Genomic DNA, 10,922 nt, shown 5'->3' on the forward strand with positions numbered 1-10,922 from the left:
TTCTCTTTTCCTGCACTCCCCCACGGTCACTCCTTGGTTTCTGCAAACATAGAAAAAACAATCCACAAATAGTTTTATAAAATGCCTACGGTTGCGAAATTTGAGTGCGAGAGAAAGGGGGGCAGCATGATAGAGTGCAAGATAGAAAGTAAATTATGAAGAAAAGGGGAAGGAGAAATTTTGAGGTAGTTTATTTGTGAAGAGATTTGATCGGATCACCATGTTAAGATTAAGGTGGGTTCAGATTTTTGCATTTTAGTTCTATAAAACTAAAATAATCACATGAGATCACATGAGATGGCTTGTTAAACTGAGGGGCTCTAATTGACTGAGTTGTAGCATTGTGATGTATGCTTCATCATCTCTCCTGACACTTTTCTTTAACTTTAATTTGAAGTAGTACCTTTTTCTATTTTGTCTTTGTGTTTTTTTTTTTAAATTTCCTCCACCTTTTCCTTCTTTATCACCCCTTCCCTGAAACTTTCTCATCTTCCACACCTTCCCTCAGTCTCCTGCTTCTCCTGCTCGCCCGCTCGGCTTACTCGACGCTGCTGGGATGGGTCGAATCTCCAGGTTATCCCACTGGATATTTGCCGCATGCCAGTCTAAACTGGAGCAGGTGTGCCCCAAAGGTCACGTCCTCTCCATCAAGCTCATCCACCTGGATCTCGAGGACAGCCAAGACTGTGAAAACGATGCAGTGAAGGTCAGAGGTCAAGATGAACTTTAAATGGTTGTGTTTTATGTAGTCGCGTTTACTCGCTTGATGTCTCTGCTCTCACTGTACCCTCTACAACATGTTTTTTTGTCCAGGTCTTTTCAAATGGAAACCTGATCTCAGTTCTGTGTGTGGCAAAAGAGAATTTGAGGAGCTTGAGTCTACTGTAAATCCCTCGCTCCTCTCCGCTCCGGGTGGCTGCCTCTCTCTCTCGTTCCACTCTGACTACTCAAACACCAAGAGGCACACTGGCTTCAGAGGCTTTTACACCGATCAAGGTGAGAGTCTCAACGAAGTCCATTGTGTTTGTGCCCATTTTATTCTCTCACTTTTCCCAGAAGATCTCTGTTTGTATGCACTGATATTTTAAAAAATGAGAATATGTTTTTCATCATTCGGTTAGGCAGGTACTATTTTTAGACAACAATCCACAATGGTTGAAGTTTATAGCTCTGAGAGATGACTTGTAAATGGTTATTACTGTGATGTGTGCGTGTGTGTGTGTGTGTGTGTGTGTGTGTGTGTTTTAAAAATATATATAAATTTATATCTATATTTTGTTGTTTTTCCACTAAAAATACACAAACAATGCACAGGGATCAGAAAGCAAAGCTGTATAATAATAATAATAATAATGATAATAATAATAATAATAATAATAATAATGAGAGTTATGTTTAATCAGTGAATAAAAAGATGAACAATTCTTATGTTTTGACATACTGAGATACATGAACCATTGTACTTGGAAGTTAGTATAATCAGAACCTGTTCAAGGTTTATGTATTCAATAAAAGGTTTCCAGATCCTCAAAATACTTTATTTACATCTGTTTTTAAGAACAAATGTATTTTTTTCTAAGAGCATACAGTGAGTAATTTCTGATATCCATTTGGGGAATTCAAAATGTTTACATTTAGTCAGTTACTTTGAAAGGAGGCCAAATTAAATGCTGAGGCATATGCTTCTGAGGAGTGCTTAGCATTACGATTTTTAGTTTCGATTCAAAGGTGCTGACAGTGACTGATGTCTCATAGAAACCCTGTCTAGCAGCTTAACCTTTGGACAAAGTCAGGCTAGCCGTTTCTCTTTTGTCTCCAGTCTTTATGTTAAGATAAGATAACTGGTTACTGGCCTCTGGCTACAATTTTACATGGTGAGTTATGAAAAAACTCAACCATCTACAGTTATCATAAATGTTGAAATAAGCTATAGAGACCAAAACCAGTTTTTGCCCCAGGCTGTATACATGTTTATTCCCACTGTAAATTTGGGCATTTTAACATGGGTGTCTATTAGAGTTGATGGGTGTCTGGAACCATGAATGGGCCACTCGAGTAACTGCAGTTTTTGGCACTTGAGTGTTGACTTCATTTTCCAGTCGCAGACATTGCTGCTTTTCTCAAGAAAGTGAATAAAAGAATTTCCATTAACCTTTTAAAACCTGAGTCAACATTAGTTTTTTTGTGCTGCATTTAGACACCTTTCACAAGCTATTACAAAAAGGGGGCGGGGGCATGACCAAGAAATGTTCCACAAATTGCAAGAAATTATATTAAAATGTGACAATAAAATTACCTAAAAATTGTTGTTGTCCAAGTCTTCCTTTTAAACTGTCTTGTGTGCTGTGCGCTTCTACATCTGACCTTTAATAAATTTTCTCCCTCAGACTTTGACGAATGTAAGGACGACCCTGACAACAGATGCACCCAGTTCTGTCACAACTACATTGGAGGGTACCACTGTTCCTGTCGCCATGGTTACTTCCTGGACACGGATAAACACACCTGCACAGGTACAGTAAACAGTGTACACAAAGAAGTGTTCACATTAGACAAAGACAACTGAAGGACGGTGAAACAAAACTGAAACGTGAAGTGAAAATGGGGAAATAATGGAAGCAGAAGCAGGCAAACCCACGGAGGAAGCAGGAGAAAGAGGAGAATAACATGAGAAGGAGGCCGATTTTGTAATGCAAATGATTATGATTATGACAAAAGTACTCTTACCTTCAACACAGTGAGTTGCACTGGGGATCTGTCAGGGCTGAGCCAAAGGGGACGTATCCACTCCGTCCTGGCCCGCTTCATATGCAGAGAACGCCAATTGTCAGTACACGCTGTCTGTGGCGGCCACCCTGCAACTGGAGCTGCACTTCTCTGACGACTTCGATGTGGAGCAAAGCCCTGATGGTCAATGCATAGACGCACTGAGGGTAGGTGTTTGGATAAAATATGTAAAGACAAAGTTCTTCTAAAGCTTTACAGAGCAGGAAACAAAGAGGAAGTTCACACAAACATGTTGTTACTTTAGAGATTTGACAACTCGTACACATCCTGTTTTGATAATTTGATACAGTGTTCCAGCAGATCTTTAGAAAGTCTTAAATGGCATAGAATTTATTAATTAGAAAAATAATTTCTAATTTAGTATTAAAACATCTTACATTAATCTTTTAAAAGTATTAAAAATGCTAAGACATGGAAAGAAGGGTTATGATTTATTTTTTTTCTGATGTTGCTTTGTAAAATCTCAAAATGATCCGTAAAATCGTTTTTTCCTCTTTCATTTTCTGCATGCAATTTGCATTAAAGTCACAAGATAGCAGAACCAACAACACAAATATTTTGTTTCTGGCCAGGATGCTTAAAACAGAGGATCCACTGTCTGTTAGCTGTCACTGCACCCTGGATGACATGAGGAAGTGCACATTTAAAAAAAAAAAAAAGGAAAAAAGGCTATTTAACAAAGATTTCATGACATGGCTGAAAACAAGGGTGCAGTGTACTTAATGCAGAAAAGTTTTTATTCTTGGCACGACGGGAATCACGGAATTGTAATCCCTTATGCAGACTGAGAAACACAAAACTGCCACAAAAACTCACTAACAGAAACAAATTTCTGGTTTTTCCCAGCTCTGTTGTACTCATGTCTCCTCCACGAGACAAAAAAAAAAAAAGTATTTCATGTTGCAGTAAACATTTGTCCAAAAATTTAAATTCAAAACTTTTTCCATAATTATTCCCCCTCCTTAGTTCATTATTTAGTAGATGCAAACAGCAATCACAGCGTTGAGTCTGTGTGGGTCAATGTCGATCAGCTTTGCACATCTATACACTGCACTCTTTGAGTGCATGAATGAATAAAACTGTTAATGCCCCAAGGGGAATTTGCTTTGCATAAATGAGCATTAAAGACCAACGAAAGCAACATATAACAAAAACATGCAAAAAAACCCATTATTGGAATTTTGATAATGACATAAAACTTATTTAAGTCAAGTTAAGTTTAGTTAAAGAAGTGCAGTTCCACTTTTACTAACCCTCAAAACTAGTGTTGTAAACCATTCTTTTGAAAACCAAAAATCAATTACACATTTTTAAATTTATATTTACATCGTTCCATAATTCAACCCCAGAAATAGAAATTTCTTGAAATGTAGCAGGATTCCATGTATCTTTTATCTTCTTTTAAATCTGCTTTGGTCTTCTGTACTAAAAAAAAGATTGTACACAGTCTCGGTTTGACTTTTCTTTTGCTCTGAAGAGTTTTTTTTAATTTTATAATATACCAGATCATTCAGTTTCATTTTCAGTTCATTGTTTCGCTGGAAAACAGAGAGGTGTTTCACGGCAGGGTGCTAATGTTCATGGTGATGTGCAGTGTATCATGGTGTTTAGTCTGATGATCAAAAAGCTCAATTTTCGTCTCATCAGACAAGATTATTTTTGTTTGTTTGATTTGACACATGTGGCTTTCTCTTTGGGATATATACTTAGGCATACAAATATTTTATAATTTATATATGAGTTGAATAGTGTTTTTTGGGCATGCACATATATCTTCACCAGAGGGAACAGAGCAGAGAGGAAGTCAGGAGGCGCACCACATTGTAAGATGTGACCTTTGTTGTTTTGTTCACAGATTGAGACTCCCTCTGGGACTCTGGGCCCATTCTGTGGCCAAACGCCTCCCCCCTCTCCTTTTCTTACTCACTCACATCATGTCGTCATCCGCTTCACCTCTGATGGTTACGGCACCAACAAAGGCTTTTCTTTCCACTTCAAGACCACAGGTGCTGCAGCCTCCTCACAATGGGAAAAGACAATTTGATGTGAAGTTTGTTGGAAACTGATCAGTGATTGTAACTGTTCTTTTTTCACATGATAATTGCAGATAAGGTTTGTCCAGCGGTGGTGACCCCACACTCCACTCTAACTCCTCAGCGACCAGAATATTCTCAGGGTGAAAAAGTGACAGTAACTTGTGAATTTGGCTACGTTGTGGACACTGTGAGTGCACATAGAACCTGAGCGTTTAAAAAAGATTAACTTTTAAAGTATTGAAGTCACTGTTAAGTTAATTAAGTTCTCCTCTTTGCAAAGTAGCAAGGCGCCCACGCCCTGTTGTCAGAGTATGTGACAAAATGTCAGAGTACAGGTGTGTGGACTCCCACTTACATCTGTGAACGTAAGTCTGACTGGAACCAGTTCTTCTAAAAATTTGTCTTGAATTACTTGTTTGTTTTTTTCCACACTGTCTATAACAATGTTTTTTTTTTCCGCATGTAGCTGTGGATTGTGGTGTTCCCGATATCCCAGAAGATGGCATCCTGCAGTTGGTGGGCTCAGCTGACCCACACACTCAGTATAAAGACCAGATCCAGTTTAACTGCAGCTCAAAGTACTACAATCTGGAAGGAGACGGTAATTAAAGGAAACTTGTACACATCCCTTTAAAACTAACTTTTACGAATGCAAAGTTTTTCCTCTTTATAGATCTTTTATTGTTTCTTGGGATGCCAGTTTTAATAAATTTTGCACCCTTAACTGGCCTACCAATTCAATTTTAAGAAAAAAACAAACAAAACCCAAATGATATGAAATACAAGAAGCCTTTTCCTTTAGTCTTCTGCATTTGAAAGCGCTATTCCCCTAGAAAATTTTAATAATTAGTGAAGTAATTTTTTTAATTTTACTTTCTGTTGGTTTTGATAGCTACTTAGCGGTGCAGCTCATTGAAGATTACCGCTTGTAACACTGTCCTGCCACAGGGACGTTGTTGCTGTGTAAACATTGTAGCCATTCTCTGGTCTCTTCCCAGGTTGCCCCGGTGCTTAAGTGGCTACATTTTGAGCTGCAAAACCTCTTTGGGGAGCATTGTTAACCATGTTCGCACCACTTATCATGCTGACACTGCTCACGGTGCTAAGAGAGGTGTGATAAAATACAATTCTACAATTCTACAATTTCATTTAGCAGATGCTTTTATCCAAAGCGACGTACAACACAAGCAAGAATTTAGACTTAAGGAAAAAACCCTTAGTAAGTGCAAAAAGTGCTTCAGGTGTGACCCCCCCCCCCCCCTTTTTTTTTTTTTTTTTTTTTTGGAAACCAAAGTAATAACCAGTAGCGATCTCAGCATCTGAGATTCAGCAATCTCAGTATCACTACTTACGATGAAAATCAACATACAACATCACACAACTTTGTCAGTGCTAGATAATCATTAGGTGCTGGGTTTTGGACCATCTGACTTACTCTACCCCAAAGGGCAAAGAGGAGAAGAGTCAGGTTAAGTGCCTAGGTGTTCTTGGAACAATTGAGTTTTCAATTGTCTCTTAAAAGTAGAAAGGGACTCAGCAGAACGCACAGAGTTTGGAAATTTGTTCCACCATTTGGGAACAACAGAAGAGAAGAGTCTGGCTAGAGATTTAGAGCCGTGCTGGGCTGGAAGCACCAGGCGTCTTTCGCATGCAGAGCGTAGTGGGCGAGAAGGAGAGTAGACCTGGATCAGGGATTCCAGGTAGGCTGGAGCAGTTCTTGTGATTGTTTTGTAAGCCAAGAGGAGTGCTTTGAAATTGATTCTGGCTGCCCACTGGAAGCCAGTGAAGAGAAATTAGCAGCGGGGTGACATGTGCTCTTTTGGGCTGGTTGAAGACCAGATGTGCTGCTGCATTCTGGATCATCTGAAGAGGTTTGAATGAGCATGCAGGGAGGCCTGCCAGAAGAGAGTTGCAGTAGTCAATGCGTGAGATCACAAGAGCCTGAACCAGAAGCTGTGTGGCCTGTTGGGTCAGGAAGGGTCTGATCTTCCTGATGTTGTAGAGGGCATAACGACAAGACCGAGAAACTGAGGCCACATGAACCTTAAAGGTCAGCTGGTCATCAAACATGACACCCAGGTTTCTGGCTGAGTTTGTGGGCACAAGTAGGCTCGAGTCTAGTTGGACACTGATCCGAGGCTGAACAGATGGACAAGCTGGAAAGACCATGAGTTCGGTCTTAGACAGATTTAGCTGAAGGTGGCGTTCCTTCATCCATGTGGAGATATCAGCCAGACACGCTGATATCCGAGCTGAGACCGTTCTGTCATCAGGTGGAAAGGAGAGGAAGAGCTGAGTGTCATCAGCATAACAGTGGTAGGAGAAACCATGGGAGCGGATCACTGCACCGAGTGAGGTGGTGTACAGAGAGAAGAGTAGGGAACCAAGCACCGACCCCTGAGGAACCCCTGTCGATAGGCCATGTGACCTAGACACCTGTCCTCGCCATGACACTCTGAAGGATCTGCCTGTGAGGTAGGACTTGAACCACAATAGGACAGAACCTGAGATGCCAAGCTCAGAGAGTGTGGAGAGGAGGATTTGATGGTTCACCGTGTCAAAGGCAGCAGATAGGTCCAGCAGCAGTAGGACAGAGGATTGACCAGCAGCTCGAGCCAGTCTCAGTGACTCAGTGACTGACAGGAGTGCAGTCTCAGTGGAATTGGTCACACCTGAAGCCAGACTGAAAGGAGTCAAGTAGGTTGTTGTTCCGCAAGTGTTCAGAGACCTGGTTAAATACTGCGCGCTCCAGTATTTTCGACAGAAATGGTAGAAGTGAGACTGGCCTGTAGTTTTCAACCTGGGCGGGGTTGAGATTAGGCTTTTTGAGCAGTGGGGTGACACGGGCTTGCTTAAAAGTAGCAGGAAAAGTGCCAGTTTTTAGGGAGGAATTGACAATGTGTGTAACTGCAGGTTTGATAGTGGACAGGATGGTCTGCAGGATGCGGGTGGGTATTGGATCGAGAGGACATGTTGTAGGTTTTGAGCTCAGAAGAAGTCTGGAGACCTCATCCTCGGTCAGAGGAGCAAAAGAGCAGAGTGAAGCGGCAGTAGTGGATTTGAGCTGACTGGGCCGGTCAGGCTCAGAGAACTGGTTGCTGATTGCAGCCACCTTTTCAGTGAAAAAGGAGGCAAACATGTCTGGAGTCAGTGTAGTGGAAGGCTGAGCAGCTGGAGGAGAAAGCAAGGAGTTAAACACCATAAACAGTTTTCTGGATTCAGTAGCAGCACAGATCTCGTTCTGATAGAAGGCTTTCTTAGCAGACTGCAAGGAAGAGGTAAAGGAAGCAAGTTTCTGTTTGTATGAGGACAAATCAGTTGGTTCTTGGGATTTACGCCACTTTCTTTCTGCTGCCCTGAGTCCAGTTCTTTGTTCTCTCAGAACTTCAGAGAGCCATGGACTTGGTTGTTTTTTCTTACACCAGGGGGGCAGAGTTTGTCCAGAGAGGATGCCAGAGAGGAACAGAGTGTTTCTGTAGCCTCATTAACAGAAAGTGAGGAGAAGTGTGAGTGGTCAGGCATGGCAGAGCTCACCTCAGACAGCTGTGCTGCTGTGAGGGATTTATGGTTTATGTGGAGGGAAATTTTCTGAGTGGGTGTCTGCAATTGTGGAAAGGCAGCTGCAAATTTTACCAAGAAATGGTCTGACAGGTATAGTGGGGTAACTGTCACATTTGCTATGGAGCAGTTACAAGTCAGCACCAGGTCAAGGACTTTACCAGCTTTGTGGGTGGGAGAAGGAGCTAGTACAAGTGCAAAGGAGGAGAGGAGTGCCAGAAAGTTGTTTGCCAGAGTACTGTCAATGTGAATGTTCATGTCTCCCATGACAGTCAGTGGTGTGCCATCATCAGGGATGTCACAGAGTAACATGTCCGTTTCAGAGACAAAGCCATCCAGACTACCCCCTGGTGGGCGGTACACAACCAGAATATATGCTTTGATGGGAGCAGTGACATTTAGAGCATGATATTCAAATGTTGTGTTGCTGCTCAACGGGCGCAGTGTGGAAAAAGACCAGTTGTCAGGAATGAGCACGCCAGCACTGCCTCCTCGTCCAGTGGAGCGAATAAAAAATAGTAAACCTGAAGGGTTTTAAAGCTCTGACAGAGAACGGTAGTGGTCGAAACATGTTTTAAATAATTTAGCTACTACAAGTAAGTCTCTTAAATATAATTCCTCCTCGTTTTTCATGTATTTTGAGCGCGTGGATTTCCTTCCTGTTAAATGCTGAAGGGTGTGTGTGACTAAATAAGTAGAGTAGATAAATTAACATAAAGATCAACATGCCTAACCATTAAAAAATACTCTTGGCTGTTAATGCATTAACAGTTGTTGGTAGTTGTTTCATCAGTGTGCTTGCTTCCATCTTTCAGACACGTACACCTGCAGCGCCAGCGGTGAGTGGATGTCAGTTGGCGGCCTGACAGAGATGCCGAAATGCACTGAAGGTACGACTTTTAGTGTATTCCTTAAATTTTCTCATATTAGCCACTTGTGGACAAATTCATCTATTCATGAATGTTTTTTGTGTATTTCAGTGTGCGGGGAGCCTGAAAAACACTTTTCCAGTACAGGCAGAATTTTGGGAGGTAGCGATGCAAATTTAGGAGAGATACCTTGGCAGCTTTTGATCAGAGAGCCGAGCAGAGGAGGAGCATCACTGATTAATGACCGATGGGCTGTCACAGCAGCTCATGTGGTGGAGGGGTTAAATGACGTCTCTTTGCGCCTGTATGGTGGACTGGTAGATGGAAGAACAGCAGAGAGGTCGCGCAGTGTAGTTATCATGAACAGTGAGAGGATCATAACTCATCCCGGCTACATCAAGGGCAATGAGGAAGGCATTAATTTCGACAACGATATTGCTCTTATCAGATTAGCTTCTAGGGTGAATTTAGGCCCAAACCTCCTTCCCATTTGTCTGCCAGAGGCGAACAGTGGCTTTTTGGAAAATGAACAAGGCACAGTGTCAGGATGGGGGGCAACAGGAGCCGCTTCCAAGTCTGCTCTATTAAAGTATGCTCAAATTCATGTCAAATCCCTGACAGAGTGTGAGAATACACCTCCAACACCAACTAACAAACGCATGCTTTTCACTACTAACATGTTCTGTGCTGGTGCTGATGGAAAGGACAGCTGCAGGAGAGACAGTGGAGGTCCATTTTTTACACGTATGTCAGCTGATGGCACAGAGCGTTATTATCTGACCGGCATTGTGTCCTGGGGAGCCCAATGTCGAGAGAGGCAGTACAAGGGTTATTATACCAAGGTGGCAAATTATGTTAACTGGATTAAAGAGACAATAGATACAATAGAAAACTCTTAGACAGAGGAAAGATGAGAGAGACAATACTTTTCCTCTTGCCATAATAATATAATCCATTTCAGGACTGATTCAGATCTATAAAATAAAAATGTTTCAGAAAATAAAGACTAAATTCCTGTAATCAACATTAGGATGCGATTGCATTCATGCCTCACTTTTGTATTAAAGGAATTTGCAAATCATCTGCGGAGAATGCATTTTTTAACCAGGTTCATAATATACTGTATTTTTGTCTTTAACATCTTTTATGTCAGGCTTCATAGACTTGGATACATTAATTAATTCATAACTTATTGTTTGCCTTTATTTGCCCCCAGGTAGAACATGAATCCAAACAACTACATTCAAATCTACACCGATCTGACACAACATTAAAACCACTGACAGATGACGTGAATTACAAAACTTTGTTCGATGTTCTTCCGGAAAACCTTTGGCCCTGTTATTCATATGGATGCCATATGACGTGCTCCATATTGTCATGAAAATATCAATGTTATTAATTTCTCCAGCTGATCAGTGTATAATGGTATGAAGCAAACAGCGCATTGTATGGAGAGATGCTAATTAAATATATATTAGATATATAATAGTGCCGGGGGATATAGTAGGAATTAGTAAGATAATATTGATAAAGGTTTTTTCACCTTTTGATATTCAGTATATCTCAGTACAGCAAATGAATGAAAAAAACACAATGAAATAATCCAAATATTAATTTTTAATATAAAGGGTGGAGGTGATGGAAATGCATGAAAAAAGGAGCAGTGAAA

General features: G+C 41.1%; 1 protein-coding gene across 1 annotated transcript; it reads left to right on the top strand.

Annotated features, from left to right (window-relative positions):
• The first annotated feature begins 130 nt into the window (after nucleotides 1-130).
• Nucleotides 131-10,331, top strand: LOC121945242 (complement C1s subcomponent-like). Its single transcript, XM_042489328.1, is given in 14 exon segments — nucleotides 131-234; nucleotides 509-621; nucleotides 624-706; nucleotides 814-846; nucleotides 849-996; nucleotides 2,388-2,513; nucleotides 2,739-2,773; nucleotides 2,775-2,933; nucleotides 4,643-4,793; nucleotides 4,895-5,010; nucleotides 5,107-5,188; nucleotides 5,290-5,424; nucleotides 9,197-9,271; nucleotides 9,362-10,331. Coding segments are annotated over 14 exon segments (2,058 nt in total). The 5' UTR covers nucleotides 131-220; the 3' UTR covers nucleotides 10,150-10,331.
• The last annotated feature ends 591 nt before the right edge of the window (nucleotides 10,332-10,922 follow it).

This window comes from Plectropomus leopardus, chromosome 7 (genome assembly GCF_008729295.1).
Source record: "Plectropomus leopardus isolate mb chromosome 7, YSFRI_Pleo_2.0, whole genome shotgun sequence".
NCBI lineage: Eukaryota > Metazoa > Chordata > Actinopteri > Perciformes > Serranidae > Plectropomus > Plectropomus leopardus.